At 41.8% G+C, this 17064-nt stretch overlaps 1 protein-coding gene across 1 annotated transcript in view; it reads left to right on the plus strand.

Moving 5' to 3' along the window:
• The window catches only part of ENTREP3 (endosomal transmembrane epsin interactor 3), a 186791-nt gene that overhangs the window by 12784 nt on the left and 156943 nt on the right, over nt 1-17064 (plus strand). The window contains exon 3 of the mRNA XM_053703354.1: nt 9857-9967. Within this exon, the coding sequence (XP_053559329.1) occupies nt 9857-9967 (111 nt within the window). The remainder of the gene's footprint in view (nt 1-9856; nt 9968-17064) is intronic.

A 17064-nucleotide genomic window follows, 5' to 3' on the forward strand; every position in this document is an offset into this window, starting at 1 on the left:
ACGAGAGATAAGGGTCATCTCCTCCCTCAGGATAAAAGAAACAAACAAAAAGGACGACAGAGTAATTTTCGTTCCTTTCGAAATTTCAAGGGAAATTCTTCCTCTTCCTCCTCTAAGCAGGAACAATCCTAACAATCCTAACCTACATGGAGACCCAACTAGTCTTGGAATAAGGGTAAACAATCCAAGAAGCCTGCTATTGAATCCAAAACAGCATGAAGGGCATGCCCCCGATCCGGGACCGGATCTGGTAGGGGGCAGACTTTCCTTCTTCGTTCAGGCTTGGGTTCGGGACATTCAGGATCCCTGAGGAATAGAAATAGTGTATCAGGGATACAAATTGGAGTTCAAAGGTTTTCCTCACAGAGGCAGGTTTCTTCTTTCAAGATTATCTGCAGACCAGACAAAGAGAGAGGTGTTCTTACATTGTGTAGGAGACCTCTCTGCCCTGGGAGTGATTGTTCCCATCCCAGTACAGGATTAGGGTCAGGGTTTTTATTCCAATCTGTTCGTGGTTCCCAAAAAGGAGGGAACCTTCAGACCAATTTTGGATCTAAAGAGTCTAAACAAATTTCTTAGGGTTACGTCCTTCAAGATGGAAACTATTCATTCCATTCTTCTCTTAATCCAGGAGGGTCAATTCATGACGTGAATCTACATGTCCCTATTCACAGGGATCATCACAAGTTCCTAAGATTTGCCTTTCAGGACAAACACTTCCAGTTTGTGGCTCTTCCTTTCCGCCTGGCCACTGCTCCCAGAATCTTAACAAAAGTTCTGGGGTCTCTGTTGGCGGTACTTCGGTCACGGGGCATAGGGGTGGCGCCTTATCTGGACGACATTCTAGTCCAGGCGCCATCTTTTCAACAAGCAAGATCACACACAGACATAGTGTTATCTTTCCTGAGAACTCATGGGTGGAAGGTAAATTTGGGAAAGAGTTTCCTAGTTCCAGACACAAGAGTCACTTTCTTTGGAACCATAATAGACTCCTTGTCCATGAAGATTTTTCTGACAGAAGTCAGGAAATCAAAGATTATCAATACTTGTCTAGTCCTTCAGTCCACTCCTCAGCCGTCAGTGCATGGAGTTAATCGGGCTGATTGTGGCGGCAATGGACATCATCCCGTTTGCTTGTTTCATCTCAGACCTCTGCAGTTAAACATGCTCAGGCAATGGAACGGAAATTATGCAGACTTGTCTCCTCGAATAATTCTGGATCAGGAGACAAGGGACTCTCTTCAAAGGTGGTGGTCTCTGGATCATCTCTCCCAGGGAACCTGCTTTCGTAGACCATCTTGGGTGATTGTGACAACAGACGCCAGCCTTCTGGGGTGGGGGGAGCAGTCTGGGGCTCTCTCAAGGCGCAGGGAGTTTGGACTCAGAGTCTGTTCTTCCTATAAACATTCTAGAAATGAGGGCAATCTTCAATGCCCTTCTGGCATGGCTCCAGTTAGCCTCTCTCCGGTTTATCAGGTTCCAGTCGGACAACATAACTTCAGTGGCTTACATCAATCATCAAGGAGGAACGAGGAGTTCCTTAGCGATGACAGAGGTAGCCAAAATAATCCAGTGGGCAGAAGCCCACTCTTGTTACCTATCAGCAATCCACATTCCAGGGGTGGACAATTGGGAGGCGGTTTTCTTGAGCAGGCAGACTTTTTCATCCGGGGGAGTGGGAACTCCATCCGGAAGAGTTCGCAAACATAATTCTCAAGTGGGGTCAATCAGAATTGGATCTCATGGCATCTCTACAGAATGCCAAGCTCCCGAGATACGGGTCGAGGTCCAGGGACCCCCAGGTGGAACTGATAGATGCTCTGGTGGTCCCTTGGACCTTCAGTCTAGCATACCTATTTCCTCCGTTTGCTCTTCTTACTCGGGTAATTGCTCGAATCAAACAGGAGAGGGTGTCGGTGATCCTGATAGCTCCGGCCTGGCCTCGCAGGATTTGGTATGCAGATCTGGTGGAGATGGCATCTCTGCCACCTTGGAGACTTCCGTTGAGGAAGGACCTTCTGATTCAGGGTCCCTTCCTTCACCCAAATCTAGTTTCTCTGAAGCTGACTGCTTGGAGATTGAACGCTTAATTTTATTCAAGCAGGGATTTTCTGATTCGGTCATAGAAACCATGATTCAGGCTTTAAGCCTGTGACTAGAAGGATTTACCATAAAATTTGGCGTAAATACCTTTATTGGTGTGAATCCAAGGGCTACTCATGGAGTAGGGTTAGGATTCCTAGAATTTTGTCTTTTCTCCAAGAGGGTTTGGAGAAGGGTTTATCTACGAGTTCCCTAAAGGATCAGATCTCGGCTTTATCTATTTTGTTGCACAAACGTCTGGCGGATGTCCCAGATGTTCAATCATTCTGTCAGGCCTTGGTCAGGATCAGGCCTGTGTTCAAACCAGTTACTCCTCCATGGAGTCTTAATTTAGTTCTCAAAGTTCTTCAAGGGACTCCGTTTGAGCCTCTGCATTCCTTAGATATTAAGTTGTTATCTTGGAAAGTTTTATTTCTTGTTGCTATTTTTTCTGCTCGGAGAGTGTCAGAGCTCTCGGCATTACAGTATGAGTCTCTTTATCTTATTTTCCATTCAGATAAGGTAGTTTTACGTACTAAATTAGGATTTCTTCCTAAGGTTATTTCGGATCGGAACATTAATCAGGAGATTGTTGTTCCTTCGTGTGTCCTAATCCTTCTTCTCAGAAAGAAAGACTTCTGCACAATTTGGACATGCTCCATGCTTTAAAGTTTTACTTACAGGCGACTAAGGACTTTCGTCAGTCTTCTTCTTTGTTTGTGGTTTTCTCAGGAAAACGTAAGGGACAGAAAGCTACGGCTACTTCTCTTTCTTTTTGGCTGAAGAGTATCATACGTTTTGCATATGAGACTGCTGGACAGCAGCCTCCCGAGAGAGTTACAGCTCATTCCACAAGGGCTGTTGCTTCCTTATGGGCGTTCAAAAATAAAGCTTCTGTGGAACAGATTTGCAAGGCTGCAACTTGGTTCTCTCTTCACAATTTTTCAAAGTTCTACAAATTTGACACATTTGCCTCGGCTGAGGCAGCTTTTGGGAGAAGGAGGTTCTTCAAGCAGTGATGCCTTCCGTTTACGTTCCCTGTCTTATCCCTCCCGTATCATCTGTGTACTCTAGCTTTGGTATTGAATTCAATTAGTAATTAAGATGATCCGTAGAACTCATCGTGTCATAAAAAACCCCAATATTTATGCTTACCTGATAAATTTATTTATTTTTTGACACAATGAGTCCACAGCCCGCCCTGTGTTTTTAGACAGGTAGTGGGTTATTGTAAACTTCAGACACCTCTGCACCTTGGCTTTTCCTTTCTCTTCCTAACTTCGGTCGAATGACTGGAGTTGGAGGGAAGAGAGGAGCTATTTTACAGCTCTGCTGTGGTGCTCTTTGCCTCTTCCTGCTGACCAGGAGGTGAATATCCCATTAGTAATTAAGATGATCCGTGGACTCATCGTCTCAAAAAAGAAATTAATTTATCAGGTAAGCATAAATTTTCTTTTTACAGCTCTTTCTTCATCCATAACTAAAGAAGGGAGACATTTTAAGGGATACTAAAGTCAAAATGAAACTTTCATGATTCAGGTAGAGAGCATGCCATTTCTCCAACATAGGTGTGTCCGGTCCACGGCGTCATCCTTACTTGTGGGATATTCTCTTCCCCAACAGGAAATGGCAAAGAGCCCAGCAAAGCTGGTCACATGATCCCTCCTAGGCTCCGCCTACCCCAGTCATTCTCTTTGCCGTTGTACAGGCAACATCTCCACGGAGATGGCTTAGAGTTTTTTAGTGTTTAACTGTAGTTTTTATTATTCAATCAAGAGTTTGTTATTTTAAAATAGTGCTGGTATGTACTATTTACTCAGAAACAGAAAAGAGATGAAGATTTCTGTTTGTATGAGGAAAATGATTTTAGCAACCGTTACTAAAATCCATGGCTGTTCCACACAGGACTGTTGAGAGGAATTAACTTCAGTTGGGGGAACAGTGAGCAGTCTCTTGCTGCTTGAGGTATGACACATTCTAACAAGACGATGTAATGCTGGAAGCTGTCATTTTCCCTATGGGATCCGGTAAGCCATGTTTATTAAGATAGTAAATAAGGGCTTCACAAGGGCTTATTAAGACTGTAGACTTTTTCTGGGCTAAATCGATTCATTATTAACACATATTTAGCCTTGAGGAATCATTTAATCTGGGTATTTTGATAAGATTATATCGGCAGGCACTGTTTTAGACACCTTATTCTTTAGGGGCTTTCCCAAATCATAGGCAGAGCCTCATTTTCGCGCCGGTGTTGCGCACTTGTTTTTGAGAGGCATGACATGCAGTCGCATGTGTGAGGAGCTCTGATACATAGAAAAGACTTTCTGAAGGCGTCATTTGGTATCGTATTCCCCTTTGGGCTTGGTTGGGTCTCAGCAAAGCAGATACCAGGGACTGTAAAGGGGTTAAAGTTAAAAACGGCTCCGGTTCCGTTATTTTAAGGGTTAAAGCTTCCAAATTTGGTGTGCAATACTTTTAAGGCTTTAAGACACTGTGGTGAAATTTTGGTGAATTTTGAACAATTCCTTCATATTTTTTCGCAATTGCAGTAATAAAGTGTGTTCAGTTTAAAATTTAAAGTGACAGTAACGGTTTTATTTTAAAACGTTTTTTGTACTTTGTTATCAAGTTTATGCCTGTTTAACATGTCTGAACTACCAGATAGACTGTGTTCTGAATGTGGGGAAGCCAGAGTTCCTTCTCATTTAAATAAATGTGATTTATGTGACAATGACAATGATGCCCAAGATGATTCCTCAAGTGAGGGGAGTAAGCATGGTACTGCATCATTCCCTCCTTCGTCTACACGAGTCTTGCCCACTCAGGAGGCCCCTAGTACATCTAGCGCGCCAATACTCCTTACTATGCAACAATTAACGGCTGTAATGGATAATTCTGTCAAAAACATTTTAGCCAAAATGCACACTTATCAGTGTAAGCGCGACTGCTCTGTTTTAGATACTGAAGAGCATGACGACGCTGATAATAATGGTTCTGAAGGGCCCCTAAACCAGTCTGATGGGGCCAGGGAGGTTTTGTCTGAGGGAGAAATTACTGATTCAGGGAACATTTCTCAACAAGCTGAACCTGATGTGATTACGTTTAAATTTAAGTTGGAACATCTCCGCATTCTGCTTAAGGAGGTATTATCCACTCTGGATGATTGTGACAAGTTGGTCATCCCAGAGAAACTATGTAAAATGGACAAGTTCCTAGAGGTCCCGGGGCTCCCAGAAGCTTTTCCTATACCCAAGCGGGTGGCGGACATTGTAAATAAAGAATGGGAAAGGCCCGGTATTCCTTTCGTCCCTCCCCCCATATTTAAAAAATTGTTTCCTATGGTCGACCCCAGAAAGGACTTATGGCAGACAGTCCCCAAGGTCGAGGGAGCGGTTTCCACTTTAAACAAACGCACCACTATACCCATAGAAGATAGTTGTGCTTTCAAAGATCCTATGGATAAAAAATTAGAAGGTTTACTTAAAAAGATGTTTGTTCAGCAGGGTTACCTTCTACAACCAATTTCATGCATTGTCCCTGTCGCTACAGCCGCGTGTTTCTGGTTCGATGAGCTGGTAAAGGCGGTCGATAGTGATTCTCCTCCTTATGAGGAGATTATGGACAGAATCAATGCTCTCAAATTGGCTAATTCTTTCACCCTAGACGCCACTTTGCAATTGGCTAGGTTAGCGGCTAAGAATTCTGGGTTTGCTATTGTGGCGCGCAGAGCGCTTTGGTTGAAATCTTGGTCAGCTGATGCGTCTTCCAAGAACAAGCTACTTAACATTCCTTTCAAGGGGAAAACGCTGTTTGGCCCTGACTTGAAAGAGATTATCTCTGATATCACTGGGGGTAAGGGCCACGCCCTTCCTCAGGATCGGCCTTTCAAGGCCAAAAATAAACCTAATTTTCGTCCCTTTCGTAGAAACGGACCAGCCCAAAGTGCTACGTCCTCTAAGCAAGAGGGTAATACTTCTCAAGCCAAGCCAGCTTGGAGACCAATGCAAGGCTGGAACAAGGGAAAGCAGGCCAAGAAACCTGCCACTGCTACCAAGACAGCATGAAATGTTGGCCCCCGATCCGGGACCGGATCTGGTGGGGGGCAGACTCTCTCTCTTCGCTCAGGCTTGGGCAAGAGATGTTCTGGATCCTTGGGCGCTAGAAATAGTCTCCCAAGGTTATCTTCTGGAATTCAAGGGGCTTCCCCCAAGGGGGAGGTTCCACAGGTCTCAGTTGTCTTCAGACCACATTAAAAGACAGGCATTCTTACGTTGTGTAGAAGACCTGTTAAAAATGGGAGTGATTCATCCTGTTCCATTAGGAGAACAAGGGATGGGGTTCTACTCCAATCTGTTCATAGTTCCCAAAAAAGAGGGAACGTTCAGACCAATCTTAGATCTCAAGATCTTAAACAAGTTTCTCAAGGTTCCATCGTTCAAAATGGAAACCATTCGAACAATTCTTCCTTCCATCCAGGAAGGTCAATTCATGACCACGGTGGATTTAAAGGATGCGTATCTACATATTCCTATCCACAAGGAACATCATCGGTTCCTAAGGTTCGCATTCCTGGACAAGCATTACCAGTTCGTGGCGCTTCCTTTCGGATTAGCCACTGCTCCAAGGATTTTCACAAAGGTACTAGGGTCCCTTCTAGCTGTGCTAAGACCAAGGGGCATTGCTGTAGTACCTTACTTGGACGACATTCTGATTCAAGCGTCGTCCCTTCCTCAAGCAAAGGCTCACACGGACATCGTCCTGGCCTTTCTCAGATCTCACGGATGGAAAGTGAACGTGGAAAAGAGTTCTCTATCTCCGTCAACAAGGGTTCCCTTCTTGGGAACAATAATAGACTCCTTAGAAATGAGGATTTTTCTGACAGAGGCCAGAAAAACAAAACTTCTAGACTCTTGTCGGATACTTCATTCCGTTCCTCTTCCTTCCATAGCGCAGTGCATGGAAGTGATAGGTTTGATGGTAGCGGCAATGGACATAGTTCCTTTTGCGCGCATTCATCTAAGACCATTACAACTGTGCATGCTCAGTCAGTGGAATGGGGACTATACAAACTTGTCTCCGAGGATACAAGTAAATCAGAGGACCAGAGACTCACTCCGTTGGTGGCTGTCCCTGGACAACCTGTCACAAGGGATGACCTTCCGCAGACCAGAGTGGGTCATTGTCACGACCGACGCCAGTCTGATGGGCTGGGGCGCGGTCTGGGGATCCCTGAAAGCTCAGGGTCTTTGGTCTCGGGAAGAATCTCTTCTACCGATAAATATTCTGGAACTGAGAGCGATATTCAATGCTCTCAAGGCTTGGCCTCAGCTAGCGAGGGCCAAGTTCATACGGTTTCAATCAGACAACATGACAACTGTTGCGTACATCAACCATCAGGGGGGAACAAGGAGTTCCCTGGCGATGGAAGAAGTGACCAAAATCATTCTATGGGCGGAGTCTCACTCCTGCCACCTGTCTGCTATCCACATCCCAGGAGTGGAAAATTGGGAAGCGGATTTTCTGAGTCGTCAGACATTGCATCCGGGGGAGTGGGAACTCCATCCGGAAATCTTTGCCCAAGTCACTCAACTGTGGGGCATTCCAGACATGGATCTGATGGCCTCTCGTCAGAACTTCAAAGTTCCTTGCTACGGGTCCAGATCCAGGGATCCCAAGGCGGCTCTAGTGGATGCACTAGTAGCACCTTGGACCTTCAAACTAGCTTATGTATTCCCGCCGTTTCCTCTCATCCCCAGGCTGGTAGCCAGGATCAATCAGGAAAGGGCGTCGGTGATCTTGATAGCTCCTGCGTGGCCACGCAGGACTTGGTATGCAGATCTGGTGAATATGTCATCGGCTCCACCATGGAAGCTACCTTTGAGACGAGACCTTCTTGTTCAAGGTCCGTTCGAACATCCGAATCTGGTCTCACTCCAGCTGACTGCTTGGAGATTGAACGCTTGATCTTATCGAAGCGAGGGTTCTCAGATTCTGTTATCGATACTCTTGTTCAGGCCAGAAAGCCTGTAACTAGAAAGATTTACCACAAAATTTGGAAAAAATATATCTGTTGGTGTGAATCTAAAGGATTCCCTTGGGACAAGGTTAAGATTCCTAAGATTCTATCCTTCCTTCAAGAAGGATTGGAAAAAGGATTATCTGCAAGTTCCCTGAAGGGACAGATTTCTGCCTTGTCTGTGTTACTTCACAAAAAGCTGGCAGCTGTGCCAGATGTTCAAGCCTTTGTTCAGGCTCTGGTTAGAATCAAGCCTGTTTACAAACCTTTGACTCCTCCTTGGAGTCTCAACTTAGTTCTTTCAGTTCTTCAGGGGGTTCCGTTTGAACCCTTACATTCCGTTGATATTAAGTTATTATCTTGGAAAGTTTTGTTTTTGGTTGCAATTTCTTCTGCTAGAAGAGTTTCAGAATTATCTGCTCTGCAGTGTTCTCCTCCTTATCTGGTGTTCCATGCAGATAAGGTGGTTTTACGTACTAAACCTGGTTTTCTTCCAAAAGTTGTTTCTAACAAAAACATTAACCAGGAGATTATCGTACCTTCTCTGTGTCCGAAACCAGTTTCGAAGAAGGAACGTTTGTTGCACAATTTGGATGTTGTTCGCGCTCTAAAATTCTATTTAGATGCTACAAAGGATTTTAGACAAACATCTTCCTTGTTTGTTGTTTATTCCGGTAAAAGGAGAGGTCAAAAAGCAACTTCTACCTCTCTCTCTTTTTGGATTAAAAGCATCATCAGATTGGCTTACGAGACTGCCGGACGGCAGCCTCCCGAAAGAATCACAGCTCATTCCACTAGGGCTGTGGCTTCCACATGGGCCTTCAAGAACGAGGCTTCTGTTGATCAGATATGTAGGGCAGCGACTTGGTCTTCACTGCACACTTTTACCAAATTTTACAAGTTTGATACTTTTGCTTCTTCTGAGGCTATTTTTGGGAGAAAGGTTTTGCAAGCCGTGGTGCCTTCCATCTAGGTGACCTGATTTGCTCCCTCCCATCATCCGTGTCCTAAAGCTTTGGTATTGGTTCCCACAAGTAAGGATGACGCCGTGGACCGGACACACCTATGTTGGAGAAAACAGAATTTATGTTTACCTGATAAATTACTTTCTCCAACGGTGTGTCCGGTCCACGGCCCGCCCTGGTTTTTTAATCAGGTCTGATAATTTATTTTCTTTAACTACAGTCACCACGGTATCATATGGTTTCTCCTATGCAAATATTCCTCCTTAACGTCGGTCGAATGACTGGGGTAGGCGGAGCCTAGGAGGGATCATGTGACCAGCTTTGCTGGGCTCTTTGCCATTTCCTGTTGGGGAAGAGAATATCCCACAAGTAAGGATGACGCCGTGGACCGGACACACCGTTGGAGAAAGTAATTTATCAGGTAAACATAAATTCTGTTTTTAAGAGACTTTTCATTTTACTTACATTATCAAATTTTGCAAAATCCTTTTATATGCACACTGAGGCAACAGCTCCTACTGAGCATGTGCACGAGTATACATACATCTATAAGTCTGTGATTGGCTTATGGCTGTCACATGATACTGCAAAATGAAGGAAATGTTTAAATATGCTGGGGGAAAAATTGACTGGTCATTTAAAATACTGAATAAGTGTAACTGAATTGTCTTGTTAATATGCCTTTGTTGATTGGCAATTATGTACTGTATTTGATGGTGCTTTAACTTACATATCTGAGTTAGCTTTAATGTTGGTACATCATTCACTAAGTGATGGTACTTTGTACTTTCAGATCACATTGTTCACCTTGCTGACGGCACTATGTGTGATGCTGAGTCTTGCAGGCTCTATCTTGTCCTGTCAGAATGCACAGCTGGTGAAATCCTTTGATGCCTGTCAAAGAGTGAGTGTAAAAAATCATTAGCGCTGTACTTTGGCCTTTCATTCTAAATAAATTATGTATATTGTATAGCCATAGCATGCCCTGTCTGTATAGTGTGTTCATTTGAAAAAAGTAACTAAAGGGACAGTCTACATTAAAATTATTATTGTTTAAAAAGATAGATAACGCCTTTACTACCCATTCCCCAGCTTTGCACAACCAACATTGTTTTATATATTTTATAACAGTTAAACCTCAAAATTTCTGCCAGTTTCTAAACCACTATAGACAGCCTCTTAGTCACTTAATGTGCTTTATACAATAGGAGACTACTAGTTCATTTGGACCATATTGATATCATTGTGTTTACACCCAAGGAGTTATTTAAGATTTAGCACAACACAGTACTAAATACAAGTCAATAGATATTAATAAATAAAAAAGTCATGTGATCAGGGGGCTGTCTGTAGAGGCTTAGATACAAGGTAATCACAGAGGTAAAAAGTGTATTGATATAACTGTGTTGGTTATGCAAAACTGGGGAATGTGTAAAAGGGATGATCTATCTTTTTAAAAAATAAAAATTCTATTGTGGACTGTTCCTTTAAATTCAGCTTTTTTTCAGTAAAATCTCAGAAAATATCAATGGCAAAAAAATAAACTATAGGGGGCAGTAAACACCTTGATGGTCAGCTGTCATTTTTACATTAAGGGGCTAAATAACATAGCTCCCGCCAACAGTGGCCTCCTGGAGGGAAGTATGTAGTAATAGTGAGACCTGCACTATTACCTGGCTAAATAAACCCTTAAGGACACGCAATGTACAGGGTATGGCCATGTCGTTAAGTGGTTAATTATGTAAAGTAAAATAACTTTGCAATATACTTTCATTATTTATTTTGCCCCCTTTCCCTGTAATTTAACTCTGAAAATTGTGGGTTTTCCAGTGCTGAATTTGCAGTTTATTCTAATTTCTGCTGAAGCCAAACAATGGTGGTTTTGTTAACACAATGACAGTGGCAATTCCCGCCTTATGGAGATTAAAGTCTGTATGGTCTCCTCCAAATAAGCAAAATGGTGGGTGGAGTTTGACTTCTCTGAATACAGTTGCAGCAAACAAGGTGTTAATATGTTCTAATAACATTCAGACTCTGCTGATATGTTAATCTATTGAAAGAATGCAGAAAATTGTTCTAATTACAAACACCTAGATTTAGAGTTTTGCGTTAGAAGGGGTGCGTTAGCTACGCATGTTTTTTTTTTCCCCCCGCACCTTTTAAACAACGCTGGTATTTAGAGTTCTCTGAAGGGCTGCGTTAGGCTCCAGAAGGGAGCGTAGAGCATAATTTACCGCCACTGCAACTCTAAATACCAGCGTTGCTTACGGACACGGCCAGCTTCAAAAACGTGCTCGTGCACGATATCCCCATAGGAAACAATGGGGCAGTTTGAGCTGAAAAAAAACCTAACACCTGCAAAAAAGCAGCGTTCAGCTCCTAACGCAGCCCCATTGTTTCCTATGGGGAAACACTTCCTAAGTCTGCACCTAACACCCTAACATGAACCCCGAGTCTAAACACCCCTAACCTTACACTTATTAACCCCTAATCTGCCGTCCCCGCTATCGCTGACCCCTGCATATTATTATTAATCCGTACACAGCCGCAACCTACATTATAGCTACAGGGAGTGCAGAATTATTAGGCAAATGAGTATTTTGACCACATCATCCTCTTTATGCATGTTGTCTTACTCCAAGCTGTATAGGCTCGAAAGCCTACTACCAATTAAGCATATTAGGTGATGTGCATCTCTGTAATGAGAAGGGGTGTGGTCTAATGACATCAACACCCTATATCAGGTGTGCATAATTATTAGGCAACTTCCTTTCCTTTGGCAAAATGGGTCAAAAGAAGGACTTGACAAGCTCAGAAAAGTCAAAAATAGTGAGATATCTTGCAGAGGGATGCAGCACTCTTAAAATTGCAAAGCTTCTGAAGCGTGATCATCAAACAATCAAGCGTTTCATTCAAAATAGTCAACAGGGTCGCAAGAAGCGTGTGGAAAAACCAAGGCGCAAAATAACTGCCCATGAACTGAGAAAAGTCAAGCGTGCAGCTGCCAAGATGCCACTTGTCACCAGTTTGGCCATATTTCAGAGCTGCAACATCACTGGAGTGCCCAAAAGCACAAGGTGTGCAATACTCAGAGACATGGCCAAGGTAAGAAAGGTTGAAAGACGACCACCACTGAACAAGACACACAAGCTGAAACGTCAAGACTGGGCCAAGAAATATCTCAAGACTGATTTTTCTAAGGTTTTATGGACTGATGAAATGAGAGTGAGTCTTGATGGGCCAGATGGATGGGCCCGGTAAAGGGCAGAGAGCTCCAGTCCGACTCAGACGCCAGCAAGGTGGAGGTGGAGTACTGGTTTGGGCTGGTATCATCAAAGATGAGCTTGTGGGTCCTTTTCGGGTTGAGGATGGAGTCAAGCTCAACTCCCAGTCCTACTGCCAGTTTCTGGAAGACACCTTCTTCAAGCAGTGGTACAGGAAGAAGTCTGCATCCTTCAAGAAAAACATGATTTTCATGCAGGACAATGCTCCATCACACGCGTCCAAGTACTCCACAGCGTGGCTGGCAAGAAAGGGTATAAAAGAAGAAAATCTAATGACATGGCCTCCTTGTTCACCTGATGTGAACCCCTTTGAGAACCTGTGGTCCATCATCAAATGTGAGATTTACAAGGAGGGAAAACAGTACACCTCTCTGAACAGTGTCTGGGAGGCTGTGGTTGCTGCTGCACGCAATGTTGATGGTGAACAGATCAAAACACTGACAGAATCCATGGATGACAGGCTTTTGAGTGTCCTTGCAAAGAAAGGTGGCTATATTGGTCACTGATTTGTTTTTGTTTTGTTTTTGAATGTCAGAAATGTATATTTGTGAATGTTGAGATGTTATATTGGTTTCACTGGTAAAAATAAATCATTGAAATGGGTATATATTTGTTTTTTGTTAAGTTGCCTAATAATTATGCACAGTAATAGTCACCTGCACACACAGATATCCCCCTAAAATAGCTAAAACTAAAAACAAACTAAAAACTACTTCCAAAAATATTCAGCTTTGATATTAATGAGTTTTTTGGGTTCATTGAGAACATGGTTGTTGTTCAATAATAAAATTAATCCTCAAAAATACAACTTGCCTAATAATTCTGCACTCCCTGTATGTACCCCTAATCTGCTGCCCCAAACATCGCCGACCCCTATATTATATTTATTAACCCCTAATCTGCCCCCCCCCAACGTCGCCGCTACCTAACTACACTTATTAACCCCTAATCTGCCGACTGGACCTCACAGCTACTCTAATAAATGTATTAACCCCTAAAGCTAAGTCTAACACTAACACCCCCCTAAATTAAATTTAATTTAAATCTAACGAAATAAAATAAATCTTATTAAATAAATTAATCCTATTTAAAGCTAAATACGTACCTGTAAAATAAACCCTAATATAGCTACAATATAACAAATAATTATATTGTAGCTATTTTAGCATTTATATTTATTTTACAGGCAACTTTGTATTTATTTTAACTAGGTACAATAGCTATTAAATAGTTAATAACTATTTAATAGCTACCTAGTTAAAATAATTACAAAATTACCTGTAAAATAAATCCTAACCTAAGTTACAATTAAACCTAACACTACACTATCAATAAATTAATTAACTAAACTATCTACAATTATCTACAATTAAATCAACTAAACTAAATTACAAAAAACAAACAAACACTAAATTACAAAAAATAAAAAAAGATTACAAGAATTTTAAACTAATTACACCTACTCTAAGCCCCCTAAAAAAATAACAAAGCCCCCAAAAATAAAAAATGCCCTACCCTATTCTAAAATAAAAAGTTAACAGCTCTTTTACCTTACCAGCCCTTAAAAGGGCCTTTTGCGGGGCATGCCCCAAAGAAAACAGCTCTTTTGCCTGTAAAAAAAAACATACAATACCCCCCCAACATTACAACCCACCACCCACATACCCCTAATCTAACCCACCCAAACCTGCCTTAAAAAACCTAACACTAAGCCCCTGAAGATCTCCCTACCTTATCTTCACCACGCCGGATATCACCGATCCGTCCAGAAGAGGGTCCGAAGTCTTCATCCTATCCGGCAAGAAGAGGTCCAGAAGAGGGTCCGAAGTCTTCATCCTATCTGGCAAGAAGAGGACATCCGGACCGGTAGACATGTTCATCCAGGCGGCGTCTTCTATCTTCATCCATCCGGCGCGGAGCGGGACCATCTTGAAGCAGCCGACGCGGATCCATCATCTTCCAGCGACTCCCGAAGAATGAAGGTTCCTTTAAGTGATGTCATCCAAGATGGCGTCCCTCGAATTCCGATTGGCTGATAGGATTCTATCAGCCAATCGGAATTAAGGTAGGAAAAATCTGATTGGCTGATTGAATCAGCCAATCAGATTCAAGTTCAATCTGATTGACTGATCCAATCAGCCAATCAGATTGAGCTTGCATTCTATTGGCTGTTCCGATAAGCCAATAGAATGCAAGCTCAATCTGATTGGCTGATTGGATCAGCCAATCGGATTGAACTTGAATCTGATTGGCTGATTCAATCGGCCAATCATATTTTTCCTACCTTAATTCCGATTGGCTGAAAGAATCCTATCAGCCAATCGGAATTCGAGGGACGCCATCTTGGATGACATCACTTAAAGGAACCTTCATTCGTCGGGAGTCGCCGGAAGAAGAGGATGGATCCGCGTCGGCTGCTTCAAGATGGTCCCGCTCCGCGCCAGATGGATGAAGATAGAAGACGCCGCCTGGATGAACATGTCTACTGGTCCGGATGTCCTCTTCTTGCCGGATAGGATGAAGACTTCGGACCCTCTTCTGGACCTCTTCTTGCCGGATAGGATGAAGACTTTGGACCCTCTTCTGGACGGATCAGTGATACCCGGCGTGGTGAAGATAAGGTAGGGAGATCTTCTGGGGCTTAGTGTTAGGTTTTTTAAGGGGGGTTTGGGTGGGTTAGATTAGGGGTATGTGGTTTTTTTTGTAATTTAGTTTAGTTGATTTAATTGTAGATAATTGTAGGTAGTTTAGTTAATTAATTTATTGATAGTGTAGTGTTAGGTTTAATTGTAACTTAGGTTAGGATTTATTTTCAAGGTAATTTTGTACTTATTTTAACTAGGTAGCTATTAAATAGTTATTAACTATTTAATAGCTATTGTACCTAGTTAAAATAAATACAAAGTTGCCTGTAAAATAAAAATAAATCCTAAAATAGCTACAATATAATTATTCGTTATATTGTAGCTATATTAGGGTTAATTTTACAGGTAAGTATTAAGCTTTAAATAGGATTAATTTATTTAATAAGATTTATTTTATTTTGTTAGATTTAAATTATATTTAACTTAGTGTTAGGGTTAGACTTAGCTTTAGGGGTTAATACATTTATTAGAGTAGCGGCGAGGTCCGGACGGCAGATTAGGGGTTAATAAGTGTAGTTAGGTAGCAGCGACGTTGGGGGGGCAGATTAGGGGTTAATAAATATTATGTAGGTGCCGGCGATGTTAGGTGCAGCAGATTAGGGGTACATAGGGATAATGTATGTGGCGGCGGTGTGCGGTCGGCAGATTAGGGTTTAAAAATTTTTATTAGAGTGGCGGCGATGTGGGGGGACCTCGGTTTAGGGGTACATAGGTAGTTTATGGGTGTTAGTGTACTTTAGAGCACAGTAGTTAAGAGCTTTATGAACCGGCGTTAGCCCATAAAGCTCTTAACTCCTGACTTTTTTCTGCGGCTGGAGTTTTGTCGTTAGAGTTCTAACGCTCACTTCAGCCAAGACTCTAAATACTAGCGTTAGGCAGATCCCATTGAAAAGATAGGATACGCAATTGACGTAAGGGGATCTGCGGTATGGAAAAGTCGCGGCTGGAAAGTGAGCGTTAGACCCTTTCCTGACTGACTCTAAATACCAGCGGGCGGCCAAAACCAGTGTTAGGACCCCTTAATGCTGGTTTTGACGGCTAACGCAGAACTCTAAATCTAGGCGAAAGTGTCTACATCCACTTTAATGCCAGAGTTTACATTCTCACTTTAAAATGAAATACAGCTGCACTGTTTTACCCTAAACAAAGAATTATTAAAAAATAGGTAGAAGTTTCAATTGTAAATGTCCAATAAAGAAATGTAAGTAGCAAGGAACTGTATTGCCTTTTGTTTAAAAGTGAAAATTGTATATGATAAATTCAACAAGATGCTGTACTTCCTTCACTGCAACATGTTGGTATACAAAGATTCATGGGAACATTGTAAACTTAATGTCACCATAGCTTTGGAGAGTTAGGATATGTCAGAATGAACTTTAGAAAAACTAATCGTTTAGAACTGCAGTTTTCCCTTTTAAAATGATGACATATGGCAAATTAGGTACTTGCTGTGCAAATTAATTTCCCTAGCGATGTGTTTGTATTTAGATTATGCAGGAAAATCAGTTTTAATTCACATATAGATATGTTAATTCTCCAAGTTAAGACAGTTGTGGAGATGGAAACTGATAATATAAATTAAAGAAAGAGTAAAAACAATGTATTCTTATATCTCCATAAATTTCAAATTACAATCGGTTCATATTTCTGAAAAACAACTGACAATTTGGGGAATTAACAATGCATTTGAAAATTTGTCAATTGAGAATAGGTAGAATAGAATTAAGTGATTATTAAATTAAAACTTTGCTTTTTATAACTTTTATAGAGCTTAAATTTGCATATTTACAGGTACTTTCTCCATTTATCTATGTTACATTGTTAATAGTTATAATTGTTAATACATGAGAGGCCATAGCTTCTGATAGTCTGTGCACCCCATTGTATTACATAGACATAGAAGTTAATAAAGTTTCATGATTCAAATAGAGCATTAAATTTAATTTTATTGTAAGATTTTCTTCTTTCTGATGTATTCTTTGTTGCAACTTAAAGGGATAGAAAGGTCAAAATTGAAACATACATGGGTACAATTCAATTTTAAATAGAAGAATATGTTGCAATATACTTCC

The sequence above is a fragment of the Bombina bombina genome, chromosome 1, assembly GCF_027579735.1.
Source record: "Bombina bombina isolate aBomBom1 chromosome 1, aBomBom1.pri, whole genome shotgun sequence".
In the NCBI taxonomy this organism is placed as follows: domain Eukaryota; kingdom Metazoa; phylum Chordata; class Amphibia; order Anura; family Bombinatoridae; genus Bombina; species Bombina bombina.